This window comes from Copadichromis virginalis, linkage group LG6 (genome assembly GCF_057382275.1).
Source record: "Copadichromis virginalis isolate Kocher_CV1m ecotype Utaka linkage group LG6, C_Virginalis_male_GT1.1, whole genome shotgun sequence".
In the NCBI taxonomy this organism is placed as follows: domain Eukaryota; kingdom Metazoa; phylum Chordata; class Actinopteri; order Cichliformes; family Cichlidae; genus Copadichromis; species Copadichromis virginalis.
In genome coordinates, this window is record NC_140623.1 from 21,000,717 (window position 1) to 21,026,040 (window position 25,324).

The window sequence follows — 25,324 nt, forward strand, 5'->3', positions numbered from 1 at the left end:
TGTGACTCGGGTACATTTTATTTTCCTGAATTTCGCTGAAATGCCTTTAGGATGTCGCTGAATGTTATTCTGGATTTTGGGAAATGACTAATGGACCTGCTGATGTGCTTGTTCTTGATCACAGCTGTCTGTGTTTCAACAGAAATATTACAGAAACGGTGGTCACTTTATTAGGTACATTGTTTAACTACACATTATCACATACTGTCAAAGTTCGGCTGTGTGGCAGGATGTAGGACCCAAACGCAGGACTCAAACATGGAAAGTTACCTGAAAATGGCAGCCATGACACACACCTAATCAACCGATCATACAGAAGCAACTCAGTGCATTAGGCATGTAGATATGGTGAAGACAGTCTCCTGAAGTTCAAACTAACCAGAAAAAAGGTGAATTAAGTGGCTTTGGGCATGACATCGTTTTAACACCGTGTGAGACGGGCTGGTCTGAGTATTTCAGAAACTGCTGATCTGCCGTGTTTTTCCCACACAGCTATCTCTTGGGATTGCAGCTAATGGTTTGAGAGAAAATATCCAGTAAATATCAGTTCTTGCCGCTTCAGTTCAGTTAATGATGCCAGAGGTTAGAGGAGAATGGCCAGACTGCTTTGCTACAACCCATCTACGTTTAGGTGCATCTCTGAATACACAACACTTCAAACCCTGATGTATTGTGATGAAGACGAAGTTACAGGATGAAGCATGAAGATCGGAAAGATGTTGGTTGGTCTGATGAGTGTTATTTGGATGGTAGGGTCTGAATGTAGTACAAACATTTAAAGCATGGATTCGTCCTTACTTGCATCAGTTTTTCAGACAGCTGGTTTTGTGATAGTGTGCTGGATATTTTATTGGCGTACTTTGGGTTTCTTGAGGATGCATAAAAACAAAAACATGCTTACACTCTTTGTCAGCTTAGAAGTAAGAAACAGTGCCTGTGTTATTAGTAAAGGTCACCCCCACCCCATCAGGTTTGCTTGTTTGCAACCATAAATGGTGCTGCTTTTGGGAGATTATGGGTCAGTTTTGAAGTAAACTTGTCTAACACCTGTATTTGTCACAGAGCTTTCTCTGCACTGTCCAGGTCACTTGGTGAGGAAGGTTATCAGTGACCAGTTAGCCAGATCTAGTGTCAAGCTCTGTGCTTTGGGCACTGAGTTGTAAGCTTACTTGTATTTAACAGTCAACCAATTAGTAATGCTTTGCTTATTTGTCTACTCTGCTCAGGAGCTAGAAATTCACTAGTGTTTTACCCTTGTACGAATCCTTGACCATCAGGAGTGTTTTGCCCTGTGTTAACCAGTCAGTCTGCCGAATGTCTGTCTCTGTGTTTCTGACATCTACTTCGAGGCCCACCAGACTCTTAGCACGGATGTTGTTGTCTTTTCACTTTTGCTCAGTCTCAGCTCTGGCTGACTCATTCATGTGTCCTGTTGTCTCGATTTGGAGAAGGATACAGTATTCATACTGTTGGCTTCTGTCTCTCTGGGACTCACTGATAGATATCTTCTTGCACTTCTCTATCAACTTCTGTTAGCAACTCAAGTCTCTCCGGGCTTTCTTGAGAGACTTTAGTCTGGATAGTTCCTTCTCCTTGCAGTGGCATTAAAGAGCTCATTGGAGTCTGTGATACTACTGGTAGCATTCATAGTGTTAACTGTGTTACCATGTACCAGTATCTCTACCAGTGGGACCACTGTCTGTCAGCGAGCTGGAGGGGTTGCAGCTAAGAGGTTGACTGTGTTTAGACTTGCTGCAGTTTTCATCCTCAGTTCGGTGGATGCAGCTGTCACGACTGCTGGTGCAGTATTATGTAGCTCTTTACCACCATGTATGCAGAGTTCTCACTCTGTTATTTATCTATTATTACTGCTGTTTTTTTGTATATAGTGTCATCCAAGAAAACCTGTTATAACTGTACACTGTACAGATGTAACGGTGTCACGTTCTTGGTGCAAGTCTTTTCATATTGATTTACTTGTTAGTTATTTTTGTAAGATGAGACAGAAGGGAGCTGCTTGTTGAGCCGTTTATTATTTACTGTTTGATGCTATGTGGACTCTGAAATTACCAATTCTTACTCATAGTCTCTTATTTTATATATATATATATATATATATGTGGAAGAGCATATGGGAGAAGGATGCAACCCATAACGGCAATGCTCAGTGGCTAGTGGATCTGGATCTGAGTGGATCTGGATCTGAGGGCAGACCACAGCGACCTCCCTGAACAGGGTCCAGTAACCATCACAGTGGCAGATATCCAAGAAAGGGTCTCCAGTATGAAGAGTTGGACAGCACCAGGGCCCGACATGGTTCACGCCTACTGGCTGAAGAAGCTGACTGCACTCCACGAGCGTCTGGCAGCACAAATGAACCAGCTGCTAGTTAACGAGAGACACCCGGAATGGCTAACTGAAGGCCGGACGGTCCTGATCCCCAAGGACCCCAAGAAGGGACCGGTCCCCTCCAACTACCGACCAATAACCTGCCTCAGTACTACATGGAAGCTCCTGTCAGGCATCATATCGGCTAAGATGAACAGGCACATGGGTCAATACATGAGCGGGACACAGAAAGGAATTGGCAAGAATACCAGAGGTGCAAAACACCAGCTACTGGTAGACAGAACAATCAGCCGAGACTGCAAGACCAGACTGACCAACCTGTGCACTGCCTGGATTGATTACAAGAAGGCCTATGACTCAATGCCCCACAGCTGGATACTGGAATGCCTAGAATTGTACAAGATCAATGGGACCCTAAGAGCCTTCATCAGGAACTCAATGGGGATGTGGCGTACAACACTAGAGGCCAACTCCAAGCCCATAGCACAAGTTACCATCAAGTGCGGGATCTACCAAGGAGATGCTCTGTCCCCACTGCTGTTCTGCATAGGCCTGAACCCCCTCAGTGAGATCATTAACAAGACTGGCTACGGATACCGACTACGGAACGGAGCAGTTGTCAGCCACCTCCTGTACATGGATGACATCAAGCTGTATGCCAAGAGTGAACGAGACATCGATTCACTGATCCACACTACCAGGCTATACAGCAATGACATTGGAATGTCGTTCGGACTGGAGAAATGTAGTCGGATGGTAACAAAGAGAGGGAAGGTAGTCAGAACTGAGGGGATTGAACTACCAGAAGGCAACATTGCAGACATAGAGGACAGTTACAAGTACCTGGGGATCCCGCAGGCAAATGGGAACCATGAAGAGGCCGCTAGAAAGGCTGCAACCACCAAGTACCTGCAGAGGGTCAGGCAAGTCCTGAGGAGTCAGCTGAATGGTAAGAACAAGATCCGGGCCATCAACACATACGCCCTGCCCGTGATCAGGTACCCTGCTGGGGTAATAGGCTGGCCAAAGGAGGAGATAGAAGCCACTGACATAAAGACAAGAAAGCTCCTGACCATGCATGGAGGGTTTCACCCCAAGTCCAGCACCCTGAGGCTGTACGCTAAGCGGAAGGAAGGGGGCCGGGGACTGGTGAGTGTCAGCACCACAGTCCAGGATGAGACAAGGAACATCCAAGAATACATTGGGAAGATGGCCCCAACTGACCGAGTGCTCAGTGAATACCTCAGGCAGCAGAAACCCAAGAAAGAGGAGGGAGACGAGGAACCATCATGGAAGGACAGGCCCCTGCACGGTATGTACCACCGGCAGATAGAGGAGGTGGCTGATATCCAGAAATCCTACCAGTGGCTGGACAAAGCTGGACTGAAAGACAGCACAGAGGCACTAATCATGGCAGCACAAGAACAAGCTCTGAGTACAAGATCCATAGAGGCTGGGGTCTATCACACCAGGCAAGACCCCAGGTGCAGGCTGTGTAAAGATGCCCCAGAGACAAGCAGGGTGCAAGATGCTAGCAGGCAAGGCATACATGGAACGCCATAACCAAGTGGCCGGCATAGTGTACAGGAACATCTGTGCCGAGTATAACCTGGAAGTCCCGAGGTCAAAATGGGAGATGCCCCCAAGGGTGGTGGAGAATGACCGAGCTAAGATCCTGTGGGACTTCCAGATACAGACGGACAAAATGGTGGTGGCTAACCAACCGGACATAGTGGTGGTAGACAAACAGAAGAAGACGGCCGTAGTGATCGATGTAGCGGTTCCGAATGACAGCAATATCAGGAAGAAGGAACACGAGAAGCTGGAGAAATACCAAGGGCTCAGAGAAGAGCTCGAGAGGATGTGGAAGGTGAAGGTAAGGGTGGTCCCCGTGGTAATCGGAGCACTAGGTGCGGTGACTCCCAAGATAGGCGAGTGGCTCCAGCAGATCCCGGGAACAACATCGGAGATCTCTGTCCAGAAGAGCGCAGTCCTGGGAACAGCTAAGATACTGCGCAGGACCCTCAAGCTCCCAGGCCTCTGGTAGAGGACCCGAGCCTGAAGGATAAACCGCCCGCAGGGGCGTGCTGGGTGTTTTTTTTTATGTATGTGTGTGTGTGTGTGTGTGTGTGTGTATGTGTGTGTATATGTATGTGTGTGTGTGTATATGTGTGTGTGTGTGTATATATATATGTGTATATGTATATATGTGTATATATGTGTATATGTATATATGTGTATATATATATGTGTATATATATATATATATATATATGTATGAAGGCATGCCGGCTCGGACGTCGCCCGGATCAACAAGGTCCGCGTCAGGTGTTGAGGAACCAGGGCACCCTGACGAAAAGTGGGCTACTGGAACAAGAAGGCATCGGTGGGCAAGAGACGAAAACAGGGCGTTGTTGGAATGCTACTACGCAAGTAACCCCGGCGGAAGGGGCTACATGAATAGGATGCAACCCATAACGGCAATGCTCAGTGGCTAGAGGATCTGAGGGCAGACCACAGCGACCTCCCTGAACAGGGTCCAGTAACCATCACAGTGGCAGATATCCAAGAAAGGGTCTCCAGTATGAAGAGTTGGACAGCACCAGGGCCCGACATGGTTCACGCCTACTGGCTGAAGAAGCTGACTGCACTCCACGAGCGTCTGGCAGCACAAATGAACCAGCTGCTAGTTAACGAGAGACACCCGGAATGGCTAACTGAAGGCCGGACGGTCCTGATCCCCAAGGACCCCAAGAAGGGACCGGTCCCCTCCAACTACCGACCAATAACCTGCCTCAGTACTACATGGAAGCTCCTGTCAGGCATCATATCGGCTAAGATGAACAGGCACATGGGTCAATACATGAGCGGGACACAGAAAGGAATTGGCAAGAATACCAGAGGCGCAAAACACCAGCTACTGGTAGACAGAACAATCAGCCGAGACTGCAAGACCAGACTGACCAACCTGTGCACTGCCTGGATTGATTACAAGAAGGCCTATGACTCAATGCCCCACAGCTGGATACTGGAATGCCTAGAATTGTACAAGATCAATGGGACCCTAAGAGCCTTCATCAGGAACTCAATGGGGATGTGGCGTACAACACTAGAGGCCAACTCCAAGCCCATAGCACAAGTCACCATCAAGTGCGGGATCTACCAAGGAGATGCTCTGTCCCCACTGCTGTTCTGCATAGGCCTGAACCCCCTCAGTGAGATCATTAACAAGACTGGCTACGGATACCGACTACGGAACGGAGCAGTTGTCAGCCACCTCCTGTACATGGATGACATCAAGCTGTATGCCAAGAGTGAACGAGACATCGATTCACTGATCCACACTACCAGGCTATACAGCAATGACATTGGAATGTCGTTCGGACTGGAGAAGTGTAGTCTGATGGTATCAAAGAGAGGGAAGGTAGTCAGAACTGAGGGGATTGAACTACCAGAAGGCAACATTGCAGACATAGAGGACAGTTACAAGTACCTGGGGATCCCGCAGGCAAATGGGAACCATGAAGAGGCCGCTAGAAAGGCTGCAACCACCAAGTACCTGCAGAGGGTCAGGCAAGTCCTGAGGAGTCAGCTGAATGGTAAGAACAAGATCCGAGCCATCAACACGTACGCCCTGCCCGTGATCAGGTACCCTGCTGGGGTAATAGGCTGGCCAAAGGAGGAGATAGAAGCCACTGACATAAAGACAAGAAAGCTCCTTACCATGCATGGAGGGTTTCACCCCAAGTCCAGCACCCTGAGGCTGTACGCTAAGCGGAAGGAAGGGGGCCGGGGACTGGTGAGTGTCAGCACCACAGTCCAGGATGAGACAAGGAACATCCAAGAATACATTGGGAAGATGGCCCCAACTGACCGAGTGCTCAGTGAATACCTCAGGCAGCAGAAACCCAAGAAAGAGGTGGGAGACGAGGAACCATCATGGAAGGATGGCAAGGCAAGACCCCAGGTGCAGGCTGTGTAAAGATGCCCCAGAGACAATCCAGCACCTAACAGCAGGATGCAAGATGCTAGCAGGCAAGGCATACATGGAACGCCATAACCAAGTGGCCGGCATAGTGTACAGGAACATCTGTGCCGAGTATAACCTGGAAGTCCCGAGGTCAAAATGGGAGATGCCCCCAAGGGTGGTGGAGAATGACCGAGCTAAGATCCTGTGGGACTTCCAGATACAGACGGACAAAATGGTGGTGGCTAACCAACCGGACATAGTGGTGGTAGACAAACAGAAGAAGACGGCCGTAGTGATCGATGTAGCGGTTCCGAATGACAGCAATATCAGGAAGAAGGAACACGAGAAGCTGGAGAAATACCAAGGGCTCAGAGAAGAGCTCGAGAGGATGTGGAGGGTGAAGGTAATGGTGGTCCCCGTGGTAATCGGAGCACTAGGTGCGGTGACTCCCAAGCTAGGCGAGTGGCTCCAGCAGATCCCGGGAACAACATCGGAGATCTCTGTCCAGAAGAGCGCAGTCCTGGGAACAGCTAAGATACTGCGCAGGACCCTCAAGCTCCCAGGCCTCTGGTAGAGGACCCGAGCTTGAAGGATAAACCGCCCGCAGGGGCGTGCTGGGTTTTTTTTTTATTTTTTTATTTTTTTATATATATAGATAGATATATTCATTTCACATTATAGGTATTTATTGATTTTAATATTGGTGCAGTCTGTCATGTTGATGATGTTGCAGCTTTACAAACAGCTTGTTAGACTGCAGTTTAGTCCAGGTTTGTCCCAGTTTTGTTGTTTAAACGATAAAGTGAGATCATCATTTTAATTTTAGAGAATATAAGTTGATGTTTGTGGCATTTTATGGATTTCTACTTTGGTGCATCCTGACTTGGAATTTCTGGTTAGTGTCATCTGCTGTATTACCTGTGATTCTCTTACACTTTTATTCTTATAATGATGCATGGAGACGTTTTTGCTCTCCTTGTTATGCTGAGAAAAAGAAGCACTGAGATGGAAGAAAGAGAGAAAAAGAAAAATGTCCTACTTTTGAAAGGCTAATAACTGTAACTGCTTATTGCTTGAGGTAGCTGGGTGGTTATTTTAAGGACTGTATTAGCTCGTATTCACAAAAGTCACCCTGATTTGACAATAAGTAACCTGATGTGCGGCTCTTCCTCGTTGGTGACACTAGCTTACCTGTTCTGTCGTACTCTATAGCAGCACTCATGTTGTCTTCAATGGACCTCTGAGGATATTAGTCTTTGTTAGCAATGCCCTGAGGCCTTTACTGATCAGAAGAACATGAACATGTAGCTAATGAATTTAAAGTAGCTACAACAGTGAAGTCTTTTGTGTATTTGAGACTTTTGTGTGTAGCAATTGTATGTTTGAATGTGCCATTAAATTGGTCGACTTAAATCCAGCATCCGCACGGGGAAGGCCTGAATGGGGTCGCAGTTTCAACAGCTATTTACTATTTAGAGGTGGGAATCACCATACATCCCACGATACGATATTACCACAATACTTAACGCACGATACGATATTATTGCGATTTTTTTTAAAATATTTTGCAATATTCAGATTCTGTACATCAAGGTAAACTTTATCAATATTCATTTTCTCTAATATCAAAGTCTCGCACTCAGTCTTTCTCTCATTTCAGTCAGTTTTATTGTTGACAAACTGAACGGTTTGTATTACAGTGTAGTCCAACTTAACTGAATGCAACCATCTGGTACAATTATAGCTATTCTGAACTTTGAAATTTATGAAAACTATGCAGCCCATTCAGCAACTGAAGAATTGGAAAGTAAAGTAAAACAAAATATAATTTTACATTAAATAAAAAGTTTTAACCTTAATTAAAATAAAACATGTCTTAAATTAAAACAAGTAAACTGTCATGTTTATTGCTGCCAAAAAAAAGTTAAACACATTTGGACAGTGAAGGAATGTCAGGATTCTTGCTCAGAAAAAGGATGCTCTGAAGTCAGAGTTCCAGTCCACAAAAACCTTTTTTGTAACAAAATATCAATTTCTGCTGTCCCTGTATCGATACATTATTAGCAAACAAAATATCACGATACTACACAGTATCGATTTTTTCCACCACCCCTACCATTTATGCTGTCATGGTATCTTAGTTGTTTTGCAAATTTGTTACACTTACATGCAAAGTTTAATATTATACAAAGATAACCTGAATGAATGCAAAATCCAGTTTTTAGATTGTGATTTCATTTATTTAGGGAAATAAATGTTATCCAAGCCTACCTGTCTGAAAAGGTCATTGCTTTCTAAATAACTGGCTGTGCCATCTTTGGCAGCAAGAACTACAATCAAGGGATTGTGATAACTGGCAATGAGTCTTTCACACGGCTGTGGAGGAATTTTGGCCCACTCTTGTTTGCAGAATTGTTGTAATTCAGCCACAGTGGAGCATTTTTGCACATGAGCGGCCTGTTTCAGGTCATACCAAAGCATCTCAATCAGATTTAAGTCCAAACTTCGGCGAGGCTGCTCCAGAACCTGCTGGTATGTTTTGGATCATTGTCCTGCTTCATAACCCAAGTGTTTCTTGAGCTTCACGGTGTGACCTGATGGCCGGGCATTTTGGTCAGTAGTGCACGGATGCCATTTTTGCCCAGCCTCTTTCTTATTGTTAAATCGTGAACTCTGACCTTAAGTGAGACAAGTGAGGACTGTACTTCTTTAGTTTTTGTCTGATGATCTGAAACATGTGTGACAAATGTGCAAAAAAACTAAGACTGAACTAACTTACTCCTTCAAATAGCTCCCGTAAAAAACAACCAAAAGACTCCCACAACTTGTCATATTTATGTTGCATTTCAAGTGTAAGCTTTTTTTGTAGACACTGTTAGTTACTTTTGGACCAATTGGTCTCTAGCTTCATTTTTAACAGATTGGTTTGATAATTGGGTCTCTGCATGAAAGCCAGCAAAGCTATTTTCTAATGTATAATTTTTGTTCAAAATTATTACCACAGTAAGTCTTGTTTTTAGATGTAAGATGGGTCATCTATATGTTAGACAATTCAATAAAAACAAACTCATGTAGATTACCCTCCCTTGTATTTTTTTTCTGCAGAGCATCAGGGAGGATCAAGTCTGTCTCGCAAGGCTCTGGAGGTTACGACAGTGATAGCGTTGAGATGCATCCCATGGAGGACTGTCCTGAAGCTCAGTACTATCACATGCAGTGCCGGTTGAATGAGGGGGGTTACGAACGCTCACCCGGATGCGGCTCGAGAAACTGGGGTCTTCGTAAACAGGCTATCCAGAACTGGCAGCGGCGACCTTACAGGAACAGCACTGAAGGCGAGGAGGGAGACGTATCTGATGTGGGTTCCCGAACCACCGAGTCTGAAGTGGAGATGTGGGAGCAAGAGAGGAGGGCTGTGGCGGAAGTCCAGCAGTCTGCTGCGCCCTATTCTCACAGCAGAGCAGCATACCGCCCCAACGCCGGTAAGGGCTCTTTGGAAAGTTGTTAATGTAAACAGATGGGTAACAGATGGGCGTAGCCACGGTGACAGGTCACCCATCGATTTCGATCGGATAGATATTTTACATTAAAAGTCTAAGGGGATTAACTCACTGTAGGACCTGCATTTTTTAGTACTTTGTTGGCTTGATTTTCAGGTCCCAGGTGTTGGTGCTTGTTTGTCAAGTGCAGGAAAATTAGTAGAAATCTCCATCCTGTAAATCCGACACTCCCTACAATTTAATATCTGGGAGCCAGGATTCAGAGTCGAGGCCTTGAAATGAGTCCCATAATAGAAATGACAGATGTAGATCTGGGTCAGCTTGCTGTAATGTAATATTGCAGGAGCTGCATCAGTGGCCGAAGCTCGTTCTACAAACTGATTGGGGTTTATCACTGAGGCCTTTTATCTGCTGCAGGTCTCGTGTGATATTCATGCAAGACAAGGAAAAAATCTATACCATCTGAGAAAACAAAGTTAAAGAAATTGTATTTAAATCAATAAATAACATGAAAATAGGTACAAATGATTAAAAATTCTAATATTGGACCACACATATGCTTATTGTGTTTGCGGTGCAGGTACACAGCTTCAGTTCAGTTGCGGTGCATCAGGGGTCATCAGGAAGATGGCTCCATCTGCAGTGTTGGAGCTAAATGCAGCTTCTTTACGTTTGCTTCCGATAAACAAAATAAATGAAGCAACGAGGGACAAGAAAAACGCACAAAGTTTAGGGTCTATAAATATTTCTAGCAGGCTCACAGGCTAATGTTATCCAACACAATTTAAAATCTCGAGTCCTTTTTAATGAGATGTTTTGCCACCGTTTCTGTTGTAGATGCTGAGAAAATCAAGTCAAACATTGCTGCAGGTGACTCTGCTGTTCTTCCTCTGTGTGCCTTTGTGCGTTGCGATATTTGTCTGTCATATTGTCTCAGTTCCTCTCCTCATACTAGGTTTTGTGCTCAGCAAAGCTAGGCAGCTGGTCTTTCCTGCACAACTTAAATCCACCACAGATTGTGCATTTCTCTCTTAACTTCTTGTAATGCCAAGATCTTTGAACTCACTGCTGTGGCCCCTCCATCTTTTCCACCTGCTGTTGGGATTTTAAATACCAGTTGGACTGGGGCGGTCTGCGAAGAAGCAAAACTGGGCCAAATCTCTGACGAATTCGTGTAAACTGCTATAACGGCCCCATTAACACAAAAGATTCCTCTCATCATGTTACTGGCATCCCTCTGCTCTGACGTAGTCCCTCTTATCGGGAGAGTCTCTGCCAGGTTGTGATGGAGGTTTATGTATCTACAAGCAAAGACAGAGTTGTTTTCCCAGCATGCAACACACAGTTTGGCTTCTTTTTTTTAGTTCACTTGGCAATCTTGAGCGTAGGTGGTGTGTGTGTGCGTGTGTGTGTGTGTGTGTGTGCGTGCGTGTGTGTGTGTGTGAGAGAGAGAGACAAAGAGAGAGTGAACGAAGAACAGTGAGAGTGTAAGCAATGGTTCGTAGCCCTGTTGGTTTCGAGCGGACACCTTCCAAGGCCAAAGACGAAATGAGTCATCTCGGAGCAATCTTGCTAAGAGGAATGGACACATGATGTCAGCCGATAGATAAAAATCCACAGAATGAAAAGATGAGAAGGTGAAAAAAGAGCAATGTTAATTAGTGTCCTTCAGAAAGTTGGCGCCACCGTGTGACAGAATGTTTTTTTTCTTTTTTAAAGAGGATTTAAAGTATTTTGTAAGAGTCTCAACTCACCCATCATTTCTTTTACATTTTGCTAGAAAAATGGGAAACAGTTGCAGTGATTTATTGAAATGTGCAAACATACATGGAAATAAGCATGCAGGGCAAAAACACAGTGTGTGTAACTTTACTGACCTTGAAAGTCAGAGTTTAACCTGGCCGCCTTTATTTTTCAACCTAAGAAGGTTCAGGCTGTGTTGAAATAGTGTTTAAAAAAATTAGGAATAGTTCTTCAGGCTTCTTAAAAGACATTCAAAGCGCTTCTTTGAAGGTAAAGTATTGTCAAAAATCAAAATGGTTCCTTGTCTGTGTTCATAATTCCCTCGGTTCTGACAAAACCCCACAGTGTAAATATAGCCTGAAACAAGATTTCTGACAATGCTTCAGTGAACTGTCAGCTGGATTTCTTCCCTATATCTTAAGGATTTGACTTTCAGATACTGTTAATTGTTAATCTATGCTAAATAGTTATTTCCTCCACATGTCCAGCTTCCTCATTATGTTTTGAAAGTACACCATATTCCAATATGTTCCAAATTTTTGGCTAAAAGATCTTTGGGAGTCACCTTGTTGTTGCAAAAATAATATTTGATGCTTGTCAAAGTGTTAACTTTGGTATTTTTCTTAGATTCAACTAAAGAAATGGGTGCTTTACTAAGTTGCAAACACAGCACGGTTCCTCCCTTGACTAGCGTGCTTTCGTATGCTTGACTGATTCATAGGTCAGTGCTAAGTGGTTTAACACACAAACCCCCCCCCCAAACATTCCTCTGAAAGAGTGAGTGAACGAGCAGATGTTTAGAAAGCTATTGAACTATTGTTTAAGACTACTTTCTTTAAAAAAAAAAAAAAGACAAAGTCTGGCTCCTTCAAAGCAAAATATAAAGAAATGAGTGTTGGCTCAAGATTTTTGCACAGTACTGTATTTGCACAATAATTTTGTTAATCTAGTTAGATTAGGAACTGGATTAAAGACTCTTCTATTCCCACAGGTCGGTCTGAAGGCGTCTACAGCAAGCCATGCAGACATGAAAAGAGTCCTTCCAAATCCAATGAGGTGATCAGTCCAGAGATCCTGAAGATACGTGCTGCCCTCTTTTGTATCTTCACCTACCTGGATACTAAGACCCTGCTGAGAGCTGCCGAGGTCTGCCGCAATTGGAAGTTTGTGGCCCGCCACCCAGCCGTGTGGACCAGAGTGCTGCTAGAGAACGCTCGCATCTCTTCCAAGGTGCTTAGTGAACATGAAGATATTGTGATATATGTAACAGTCAAGATAACCATGTGCTTACTGTTATTATTTAAGGTGTATTTTCTTATGTACATGTATTTTTTTTTCTCAGTTTCTTAGCACAATGTCTCAGTGGTGCACTCAGACGCACTCTCTGATCCTGCAAAACCTTAAACCAAGACAGCGGGGCAAGAAGGAAACCAAGGAGGATTACCTGAAAAGCACACGGTGAGGCACACATCCAACATATAGCTGCCAAAGACTGCATGTAAAATATGGTCACTCCCACCACAGTGTCTTCCACTGCTTTGTGGATTCGCGTTTTGATGTTGTTGCTAACTTAGTTTCACCTTCAGACAAGAGGGTGGAATGCTAAGCTATCAGCTAATGTCAGCAAGCTATGGACTGTATGAAAAGCTCTCAGAGACGCAGTGGAGAGGTGCAGTTGAATGACTTGAACTGTCCGTGGTAAAATAATTCAAAGCTTTAAATCTTAACTCAAAAATGGATGAGTTGTTAAAAAAAGACTTCAGCTACAAAAACCAAAAATCTGACTTTTAGTATGCTTATTTTTCACTGTTGGACAGTTTAACATGAGAGCTCATGGTGACAACCTCAAGCAGGCCATGTGATAAAAAGCCCTGGAGCTCGCTGCTCGACCGATAAGCTCAGTTCCTCTTTTCAAATCCCTGCCTAGTGGCTCATTCACACCTGGTACTGCAGTGTGTGTTGTTTTGGCTTTATTAAGCATTGCTGTGCAAACTGTCAAACTAAGTGACATACCAAATGACTCCTCAAAGAGTGATTGATAAGCGGAAGCCACCAGGAGAAGGATAATTGATGAATACTGACATTTCCGTGCTGCCTGATTATGCTCGGCATGTAAAAGATCAGTTATGATTTCCTGGAAGTAGAAAAGCAGATATTTGATATGAGTGGACGAGTGGAACGTGGAGTGAAGGAAACGAATTAGAGTTAAGTAGGTGCTCCCAGGTTACGCTGATACAACTTGGATATGCTGCAAATGTTAGTGGACCCTTTTTTGTTATTTTCTATAAATGGTACTTTTGGAGTGTCAAAAGGAAAAAACATCACTTTCTGTCTTTTTCTGTTGACCTTCCCTTAAATCTCTGTCTAAGTGGCTGTCTGGAGGAGGGTCTAGAGGCGTTGTTAAAGGCCACAGGAAGTAACCTGCTGATACTGAAGATTTCACACTGCCCCAACCTGCTGACTGATCGCTCCCTTTGGCTGGCCAGCTGCTACTGCCGAGCCCTTCAGGCTGTAACATACAGGTAGACTCTCACACTGACATCCAGGTCCTGTCTTTTGTGAAATAACGTACACTCAGACCGCTCTATAAAAACAGATAGAAACTATCCTGCTTTTTATCCCGAAGTCATGCTCTAATCTGTATAATATTGCGTGCAATTTGGTTATTTGTGCATATTTATTCTGTTTCAGGAGTGCCACAGATCCAGTTGGTCAGGAGGTTATCTGGGCCCTTGGAGCTGGATGTAGAGACATTATATCCCTACAGGTGGCGCCATTACATCCATGGTAACACACTCCATCTCATACCCAGAAACTCTGTTAAAATATGGGATTGCAAACAAATGAATGAACATTTCAAACCCAGTCTTTTCCCTTCAGCCAACAACCCGCTCGCTTCAGTAACCGATGTCTGCAGACCATTGGAAGATGCTGGCCGCACCTCCGTGCTCTTGGTGTGGGCGGTGCTGGGTGTGGGATTCAGGGACTGGCCTCATTGGGTAAACTAGAATAATAATTCCACTCCTTAGCGATTACAAATTAGAGTTTGAGCTTAACTGATCTAATTACTTTGTGTATTTTCTTGTATTTGATGTTTTTATCCAAATGAGTCTTGTCCATTCTTTGTTGTCCTGACATTATTTAGTTTAAAAGACCTGCATTTCTGCTACAGTTCCTATAAATATAAGTGAGTCTTTGTGTCCTGCAGTAACCTCTGCTGTGTTTTATTTTGAAATCCTCCCTCTCTGCAGCGAGGAACTGCATGCGCCTGCAGGTGTTAGAGTTGGACCATGTGAGTGAAATCAACCAGGAGGTGGCAGCAGAGGTTTGCAGAGAGGGCTTGAAGGGCCTCGAGATGCTGGTGCTCACCTCCACACCAGTCACCCCGAAAGCCCTGCTCCACTTCAACAGTGAGTTTGAAAAAAAAAATAGATCAGGCTAAGTAGCTTTGCAGTTAACTAGTGTGGCTGTGTAGTCAATAATATTAAAGCAGAACTCTAAGCAGAGCCATGTTTTTGCTGTTACATTACTGCCGGTGTTGTTACTTATGTGTGTTAACGCTCCTTCCATTTATGTAGGTGTTTGCCGCAACCTCAAATCCATTGTGGTTCAGATCGGTATAGAAGATTACTTTGAGGACCCGAACAGCCCAGAAGCTAGAAAACTGTTTGATGAGATGGTTAACAAGCTCCAGGTAACAGCACCTTTGTGTCTCACAGTCCACCCACACTTCACATACATAGTTTGATACACCAGTTTTTCAACTGATGAGACATCCAGTACTGTTCAGACAAAATCAAGTTACAGGCATTCATTACTCAAGAGGAGGAAACCAACAGAAACCCAAACCTGCCTGCTAACCTCTCAGTTAAAATTAAATTTCCCATTTTTAGAAAATGCAGTGCATGATTGAGGTGACCTGTGGAAGTTCACACAGAGGTGATTTTAGTGACTTTAGATGCTGATCGCTGTTTGAGCCAGGCGAGCTGGTCTGAGTATTTCAGAAACTGCTTTTTTTACTCAAACATCCCCACACAACCATCTCTGCAGTTTACAGAGATGGTCTGGAAAATAGGAAATATCCAGTGAGCAGCAGCTCCTACAGTGAAGATACCTTGTTGATGTCAGAGGTTAGAGGAGAATGACCGGACTACTTTGAGCTGATAGGAAGGCAACCATGAGGTATGCAGAAGCGCAACTACAACAGCAGAACACCACACAGGGTGCCATCTCAAACTGGTTTCTTGAACGTAACATTGAGTTCACTGTAGTCAAATGACCTCCACAGTCAGCAGATCTCAATCCAGTAGAGGAACTTTAGGATGCAGTGGCAAAGGGGATTCACATCATGGACGTGCAGCTGACAAGTCTGCAGCAGCTGTGTGATGGTGTCATGTCAATATGGGCATATCATCACACCAGCACCTTGAAGAATTAAGGCAGTTTTGAAGGCCAAAGGAGGTCGAGCCTGCTACTGATGGAAACTTTATTCTGTGTTATTTCCTTCTAAAAACATGCAGCCAAACACAATGTGACTGTCAAACAAACCACGAGCACCAGAAAATGTGCCAAGATGGCGCCACCTTATCTCGCTGTTGTTTTGCATCTCTGTGTTCTTCTGCTGTTGTCGTTTTCCTCTCAGGCAAAGCTTACTATCACAGCTGACTTAGTGCTGTTCTGTCAAACATCCAGAATAAATAAAAAGAGTTTAGCCAATGAGAGAAAGACGTTTTTGTTTAAATAACTGTACAGTATCAGTTTGTATTATTGTTTGTTAGTGTAACTTTTATGTAGGAGTGAATATGATTTGTAATTTGGAAACATAACTCCTTATATACACCCCCCACTCTTTGTCAGCCCCCGTTATGAGTCTTCCTGAATGAGCTGTTACTATTTTACTAAAGTAACAGCCATTCATTCATCAAAGGTCGACTGTGCAATGTCAATGTCTGACATTGTAGTTACTGTATCTGGTAACAAAGGTCCTGTATACACATGACTAAGAGTTAGGTCAATAGTTGTTAAGTGGGTACAGTGCATCTATCTTTATCACAGTTGCATACCATTAGACCATGACTCAGTCCTCAAAGCCCCAGTGATGGTTTGTTGTGGATGTGCTGCTGCTATGCTGCCAAGATGCTCTGGCTGTTGTTGAAGCTTAACACACACACACACACACACACACACACACACACACAGCTGTAGAATCAAGAGATTTTTTTAGTTTGAGGTATTTTTTTCTTTTCTCTCCAAAAGGTGCAAACAGCTCTGATTCACTTTTATCCCTCCTTCCTCACGATTGCTGTGGAGAAAGAAACATCAAAGTGAATCATCTGTTCTGTCAAACAAGTCATGTAAAGGTGAAGCATAAAGGGCAAAAAAGGTGCATCTGTACGAAAATAAAAGAGCATGACGAGATGGAGATTTATAGAGGATAGACTATTTGGCTTGCAGGTATTTAGAGATAAGTCATACACACCGTGTGTCTCTACAGGAAACGAGATTATGATATCGCACTCTCTTTTACTTTCAGGCTCTAAAGAAGAGACCCGGCTTCTCCAAAATCCTCCACGTGAAAGCAGACAGTCTCTGCTAACGTCTTTTGTGCAGGTTCCTCAAGCCTTGGAGAGGGTGCCATCACGGCTCCAGTCAATCAAAAAGACCCAGCTGTTCCTGGAGTTGAATGCGTCTGCAGCATCGTGAAGTAGTATTGAGGGCTCAGTGTGCATTTTGCTAAAGTACAAATCTAAGACAGAAAAACTTGATACAGTTATCTCGTTAATATCGGTTAGCCAGTTTGACTTGCAGCGGCACTATGTATCAGAAAGGGGGGCTTGTTTTAAACCTGACAAACTCAAGAAACGCAACAGCTTACTCTAAATTTTCCTTTGCAGTAACCTTTTTGCTTTTTCCATTCAAAAAAGTGGTTTCTGTCATTGCACAGAGCAGATCCCTTTTATTGCAACCCTTGAAGCCACACGACAGCACTTTTTAGCTGTCCGCATCCACACAGTGCTCGATGTAGACTAACACCAACAGCTGACGGGCTGCAGACCATGATCACAGGCAAATGTGACTTCTCTTATTCAAGTTCACGTTGTGTTTGTGTCTGCGTGGATGACTTAAACACATAAATGGAAATTGTGACAAAGTACTGGATCAAGCCTGTACATTGAAACTGGACAATGGATGACTTTGAACACTTACTGCTTCCACCCAGAACAGAAATATGCTGCACCAGCTGCGGGTTCTGTGGACAGAGCGCAAAGGACAGCCACACACACACACACACAGACCTTCAGTCTTCTAAACACTGCCTGGCAGTGATGCATTTTGCCTCCTCTTCTCTAACATCCTCTGTTTCCATATGTTTAAAAAAAACAAAAACAAACAAGGTCACGAATCTTGTGTTTTTAAATATTTGGGCCTTTTCATCCCAGACAGCAGGATTTAATACCTGACGTTACCGGTGCCATTCGTAACAGTGTCCTCATTCCAGTGAGCGTTTTCTCCAATGTGCCATTAACGAGGGGGAAAGGGGGACCAAGTGTTTGATCACTAAAATCAAAAGCAGTGTTGACGTTTAATTTAAATGTGTGTGAATTTAAGGCGTTGTGTTTCATATGGGACAAAGTCTCCAGGTGTCGTAGAGTTTGGACGTCATCCGACTTTCTTCGTTTGCCACCTGAATCAGTGCCATTCCCGTTCACGGAGCTTCTCGTGGCCAAAGCTCTTGTGTGATCCCTCATTTGTATTCATTTAACATTAACGTCCTCTGCCTCCCTCTGCTGGTGATTCCATGCAGATGCAGCGCTGACGTGCAGCTGGCGTTACGTGACACTTTGTACCCTTTGCAGCATGGAACAAGGATCACCTTTTACTATTTTGCAGACATACGGGATCAGGTCTTCGGTGTCACCTTTAAAATTGGAAAAGCGACCTGACTACAGTTTAGCGTATGTTTTGGAAATCCTCAAGAAGTATGAGTAGCAATACCTGCAGTAGTTAAACTTACTGTGTTCACTTTCTGTGCTGCAAATAGCTTAAAAGGGAGGAGCTCCAGTGATTTTTATACAGCCAGATCACCCGTATACACACAGAGATACACACAGTAACACAGCCTGTGAAAACAGTATCTTAATATATGCCGAGGCTCTGCAGGAGCGTTGTCCTGTCTGAGAAAATAGAAATTGTGATCTGGTGGTTATCTCACATTTCTAACAGAAAACCTGGGATCTGAACTGTGGGTGTAAAAAGATGTAGGTGGTTACCAAAAAACTGTATTTCGGAGTGCTGCAATGGACTGTTTTATTTTTTATTTTTTTTATAGTTTTTGAAACTTGATGATTCTATGGACCAAAATTCTGCTGCACTGAATTTTAAATGTCTCTCTAATGAGTTCCCTGACTTTATGGAAGTGCAATACTAAATCTCTAAACGGAGCTCACAATCAGTTTTAAAGGGGACCTATTGTGCTCATTTCAATTCAATTTTATATAAATTCCCAAAAACATTCGCCTCAAGGCGCTTAATGTTGTGGAGTAAAGAAGAAACCACAATATTGGAAAGAAACCCCAACAATCATATGACACCCCCGCCTACCAGTGAGCAAGAACCTGGCAACAGTGGGAAGGAAAAACTCCCGTTTAAAGGGAAGAAACCTCCGGCAGAACCAGGCTCAGGGAGGGGCAGCCATCTGCTGCCACCGGTTGGGTGCTGAGGGTAAAGAGCGCCATATTTTTATTCTTGGGCTCTACTAGGTAGCTTTGCATGATTCACAGACAAAAGTAACTCCTTATTTTGCTTAATCTAAGCAAAATACGCCTTCAGAAAGATTCAGAAAGTCACGTGAGAGGTGGGTGGAGATTCTGAGCTCACAGTTATCTGCCTCAGATGACCGTATCAAGGATTTCCGCTCTCTCGGTGACATCATAAAAATGTCTTCTGTAGCCTGATAAACTTTCAGAAACCAAACGTTTAGTTTGAAGCCTTAGCTTTTGGTTCACAGCGATTATGAGGAGCAGTATGAAAGGAAAGCATAGCAGGTCCCTCGCTATAAACAAATCACGAGCACAGTTCTGTAACAAGTTTCAAAATTAATCAAGAGACGTGCAGAACATGACTTCTTCTTCTACTCTGTCACTTTACACACCTTATTCGCCCGACGGCCCTGCCTCGCCACGCCAGGCTGCATCATTTGTGGGCGGAACAGCAGCAGAGCAGAGCAGGTTGACATTTTCAAGGAGCCCTGTGTGGGTGTCTGTCACGTGAGCTCTTTAAAATTCCCAGATAAACAAAGCTCTTAGCTGCTCTGCTTCACAGTCAGATATACGTACGCAGACTTGTATAACTGCAAATTGTTGTGACGACAATTCGGGAACAGTCGTGGATGTCCATTTCTCCGTGTTCTTCCAGTACCGCATATTTATTATCCCACACTGGTCACAGAATGTTTGCTGGGTGCAGGTGAAGGAAATGTGGAAATGTAAAGGTTTGCTGACACAATAGAGAAAACACAAAAGCACTTGTTGATTTTTTTTTCAGTTTTAGACAATCCTGCCTTGGTTATCAGCTACTCTGTACATAATGTTTGCTTAAAAAATGACCAACCTTTGATGTTATATAATATTAAGGTCATACTAACGAGTGGCAAAGTTGAAGTTTACAGGTGTTCACTCTGTAAGCGTTTTCTCTCCAAAGGTTGACGACAGACGAGCAGAGAGAATTATATTATGTATAACAGTAGTGTTGAAATTGCAGTTGTGTACTAGATACTTTATATTAAATGTGCATCAGAGTCATATAGAGATGGAAATTATTTAAGAAGAGGTTAAAGTTAATAATCAGCTATTTATTTCTATAAAAAAAGAGCGATGTGTAATACTGTTGGCATGTTTGTGTTCACGCATCAGTCATTGAGTTGCCTTCTTTACTGTTCTGCTACTGTGGCGAGAAAATTATTCGATGTTTAAAGAGCTTTGATTGCCTGCAGGTTAATAATCTTTATTTCAACCCGTCTGTTGTTGCACTAGTGAAAAACAAAACAGGATTTAAAAAAAAGAAGAAGATATTTCAGATGTTTATTATAAGAGTGTTGTTTTTAATGTTCAGCTATCTCGCAGTATTTTAACAGAAATATGATGCACTTTCCCCCCCTTTTATCGGCCGGCCGGTCGTCGGTTGTGTCGGGAGCGACGGCGGTCGGCCTGCCCGTCTGCGCCTTCTGATGGGCTACTAAAAAGGAACTCTTCGCTTACGTGTCGGTTTCATTGGGAAGGTGATTTCGGAAACACGATAAGCGATACTTTTACGATCTTCTATAAGTGAACAGACATACGGTTTCTCATCTGTCATACCTCTTCATGTTGGGAAGGGGAAAAGATCGACCCTGATTCAGCTACATTCAAGTGTTTTTTAGGTTACCGATATGACCTTACGCTCATCTATTTTGAAACGTTTTTAATTGATTTGCTTTAGTTTTGCTTTTATTTGCCGATTTCACGCGCGCACCCATCAGTACATCAGTTGCTTTATTTTGAAGTTGGCCTGCTGAGGTTGTTGCAGAGCCCTTTTGTTGCCCTCTAAACCTGCAGATTAGAGGTGCCAAGCGTGCTCCAGTGACTCCTTTTGGTTCGAGTTATGATCCTGTAGTTTTTTCATTGTTTTGAAAATGGAAGGTACTTTCTCATTCACTTTTGTTTTGTTTGTTTTATTTAAATCAAGTGTCCTCTGTTGCAGTTACCCCAGTTTATCATAGTGTGCAATAGAGAAATGGTGTCTGAGTGTTCATGTACCGCTCTGTACATATTTTATGTGTGATTGATTGTATTCTGCCCATTCATCTGAACAGTATTTTACACATTACCTCAACACTTAACTGGGCAATTAAGTGTGCCGTTTGTCTTTGTAATCTTTGTTTTCCTTTTATTTTTTGACCGCCGGCTGATCCATGAACTTCATCCGATTTGCTTGAGACGAAATTAATTCTGTTGCTGGAAAAACAACAACAACAAAAAACCCAAATAACTTTCCCAAAACATGATCAGCCTTCTCTGATGACTGCAATAGATAAAAATGTTTTACTGCTCATTTTCACTCATTTTGTTGTCATCAATAAAAACTGCTTTAAATTGTACTGGCTCATTTTTTAAATAATTTTTTTGTCATTTTAGAATAAAATCATATCCTAGTAAGATTTTAAGATATGACTATGTAGTAGAAAATCCTTCAAAACAGAAAGATCACGGTTGGAAGACCTTACAGTACCTAGACCTAGACTCACAGGCCACTTTATTATCTACACCTTGCTAGAAACCAAAGGTGCTCTGTTGGATTGAGATGTGGGGACTGTGCAGGCCATTTGAGTACTGTGAACTCTTCATCATGTTAAAAAACGCAGTTTGAGATGATTTGAGCTTTGTGACACGGTGTGTTATCAGAAGATGACTACACTGTGGTCATGAAGGGATGGACATCAGCAGCAATACTCTCATAGGCTGTAGTGTTTAAATGATGCTCAGTTGGTACATTTCTGGGCATGATGCACGTGACTGTATTAAATCCACCCCAAAATCAAATTTTACCATCTATTTTCTATAAAAATGTCATTCATTATTGTAAAATTAGAAATCTGTGACTTAAATTGATAAGGAACACCCGATGATGTGACTTGTCAACGTGTGCATACTAGGGCTGGGCCATATTATACCGTTCACGGTAATACCGGTATAATGTTAGGCAACGATAGGAAAATGAAATATCGCGATAGAATGGGAGTAAAACGCGCATGCGCGGTGCCTTTGTTTTCATACGCACATGGCCGATTGTTGAGTGAAACAGATGATCCAGAATTGGTTTGTAAAAATGGTGCAACTTCCGTGATGTGGAACTGGTTTGGTGTTTGTCCGTCAGATACACAACAAAGCACATTTTTTTGCAGAACATGCAAGCGGCCATTGTTATTGTCATATTTGTCGGACTAAGATGCTCTTAAATCTGGGAGTAATCTGGGTCCTAAACTCCGTATGCTTCAGGTCAAACAACACTGCAGCATCACTTAGAGTTAAAAACTGTGTAAATTCTTTCATCTTTAATAAAACGATCAGCATTGCTGCTTTACCAGGTGTAACTATAAAGTTTAACTTCCAGGCATCCATGAAAACAAAAGTTATTACATTTAACGGAGTTAGAAGTTAGCAGGAAGCTAGCGGAAGTTAGCTCGCTAGTTTCGCTAGTTACCTAAGCATGATATTGCATGTTCTGACTGAGAGATTTCTGAAAAAAATCAAACGTACAGCTCTGCTATCACTTCCAACATAAATGAAGACAGGAAACTAAACAGCAGTGACGTTTGTAGGGTTACTGAAGTTGGGCTAGCTGGTATATAATGATGTGCTACGTAATCGCTAGCGACACAGCTATGTTAGCATAACATAAACAGTGAAGCTGGAGGACGAACACTAACACTTTTCCACTTATAAAAGTTAACGTGAAGGTTCTTCATGGTTAGAGACAAATGCAATCGCATGGCAGGATGCTGTAAACGGACCAAACTTCAGTCAGGAGAACAACTGAGATAATCCATCCACAATACGAGGTTAGTCATTAATATACTGCAACAACATGGGAATAGAGCAGCTGCCAGAGAATTCAACATTAATGAATCAATGGTACAGAAGTGGAGGAAGCAAGAAGAATGAGTTTAATAAAGTTTGATTTATCTGACTGCTTTGTTTCGCTTAATGTGCCTTATAATCCCGTGCACCTTATGGTCCGAAAAATGCGTACTGCCCACTGCAGTTTAATGTTGCAAAGCACCTCTTTTTAACTTCAGTGGATATTATACATGGTTATGCTCAGGACATGTCAGCCCATTTCTACTGGAAATGCCTTTTGGTTAAACTTTCAGCAAGGAATTTGCATTTGCACTGTTAAATTTTTATAAAGCTTTAATGTACATAAAAACCAGCTTCTTGTTTAAGTGAAAATAAATGGAAGGTTGTCTTTTTGCGCTAGTAATGTTGTGGAGTTGTATTTTGTCTCGCATCAATTATATCGTCGGTTATATCGTTATCGCAAATTTTCAAATATATATCGTGATAAATATTTTTGGCCATATCGCCCTGCTCTAGTGCATACTTTTGAAAAGAAAAAAAGAAATGAAATAAAAGCACCGTCCCCACATGTAATGAGCCACTCAAAACAGCAGAGCAGATCACTTTAGCCTTGGCCTGGAAAGATGTAGCTGAATGGTTAAATCCTCTCTCTCTTCAGCCTCACGTGTTCCCTGCTGGACCGGGACTCCTGCCAGAACTTTGTCCCCATGTTTCCTCTCTGCTTTCTTACAGTCTGAATGAAGGAGGAGGAGGCTGAGTACGCTGCACACGGAGAACAAAGTTTCAGCTTTGCTGCCTCTTACACACAAACAATTTCCCAGCACAGACTTTTTTTCTTTTTTCTCTTTAGCTTTTGATTTTATTACTACAGTATGGTATAATCTCATATTTCAGAAGGTTAAGGAAAACATAAAAACACAACAGACAATAATAATAATTTAAGGATATTTTATTGAAAGTGAAAATGGTACAAATATTCTGGAGCCGTTCCTACAACAGCTAAATCATAATGATATATTATTTCTTAAAGAAAATAATGAAAATGGAACAATCACAACTTCTTATTGAAAGGTTATTGAAGCATGCAAAGCAGTGGCAGGAAACTTTGTGTGTGTGGGACTTGCATGCATTTCCCACGCTTACTGAAATGGCAGCGCAGGTGCTTTAACGCTCTCATGAGCCCCGAAACATCTCTCTTTTAACCCCTGTTTTAGTAAAAAACAATTTAAAAACACCACAATCTACTATAATAAAAACAAGAAACTGAAAGGTCAACAAACATGAAAATCAAAACTTCGAACACCACAATAACAGTAAAATTGCCACAGAAACCATTATGTAAACAAACTGAGGACAAAAACTAAGGATATTTGTGTTTGGTTTTTATTTCTTTGTTGTCCCAAAGCTTCTTGCAATAAATCCTATACCGTTGGAAAGCCTGTTTACTTCCACTAAATGTTACCACATTTGTAAGCAAAATGCATTTGTGGGTTGAGCCCATGAAAAGCTCCCCAAATCTTCTCTGCCAATGCTGAACAGCTTATTCATGCTTGGTGTCTGTATTTATTGGAGGATTGGAAGTCTAAAGTAACAAGAGGGTACTGGCAATTTAACAGTTTATTCATTTAACACAGAGAGGCCTCAACAGCATGTGGAAGACACAACTGTCTGCCACCTCCTTGTCACCACCTTGGTCACACACTGCTGTGGGATGGGATCCCATTCTTCTTCCCCCATTTGCCGCAAGTCAGCCAGTGTGGTTGTACTGGTAACTCTAGCCCAAACTGCATGCCCACCCTAATCCAACAAGTGTTAGTGAGGTTAAGATCAGGACTGCAGGCAGTCATCTGTCTTCTCCACTCCCAAACTTAACGTAGTCTCTGATAAACCCCACTCTGTGGGGCGAGCATTGTCATGTCGGTGGACTGAGTTCAGTCATAGTGTGTTGAGATATGGGACTGCTGCTGGTTGCAGAATCTCATCAATATCTCTGCATTGAGGTTGGCTTCAATGATGACGAGCCTTGCTTTTCCATCACGGTAAAAGCTGTTAGCATATCAGTGAAGCAATCAGCATAGTGCTCTCCGAGCCTTCTCCACACACAAACACACAAAATCCCCCGGCTCATGCTTTGTGTATTTTCATCC

The 25,324-nt window shown here is 43.0% G+C and overlaps 1 protein-coding gene across 2 annotated transcripts in view; it reads left to right on the forward strand.

Moving 5' to 3' along the window:
- The window catches only part of fbxo41 (F-box protein 41), a 73,486-nt gene extending 51,789 nt beyond the window's left edge, over positions 1-21,697 (forward strand). The window contains exons 6-15 of one of the 2 annotated variants that reach the window (XR_014920865.1): positions 9,425-9,801; positions 12,554-12,792; positions 12,905-13,020; positions 13,932-14,084; positions 14,254-14,349; positions 14,443-14,561; positions 14,814-14,972; positions 15,141-15,256; positions 16,819-17,016; positions 17,096-17,155. Coding sequence is in view for 1 of the 2 variants with exons in the window: in XM_085459169.1 (XP_085315295.1) it covers positions 9,425-9,801; positions 12,554-12,792; positions 12,905-13,020; positions 13,932-14,084; positions 14,254-14,349; positions 14,443-14,561; positions 14,814-14,972; positions 15,141-15,256; positions 17,096-17,158 (1,438 nt within the window). In the remaining variant the exon portion in view is untranslated. Of the gene's footprint in view, positions 1-9,424; positions 9,802-12,553; positions 12,793-12,904; positions 13,021-13,931; positions 14,085-14,253; positions 14,350-14,442; positions 14,562-14,813; positions 14,973-15,140; positions 15,257-16,818; positions 17,017-17,095 lie in introns of both variants that reach the window. The other variant, XM_085459169.1, reaches the window with a different exon arrangement.
- Positions 21,698-25,324: the final 3,627 nt, after the last annotated feature.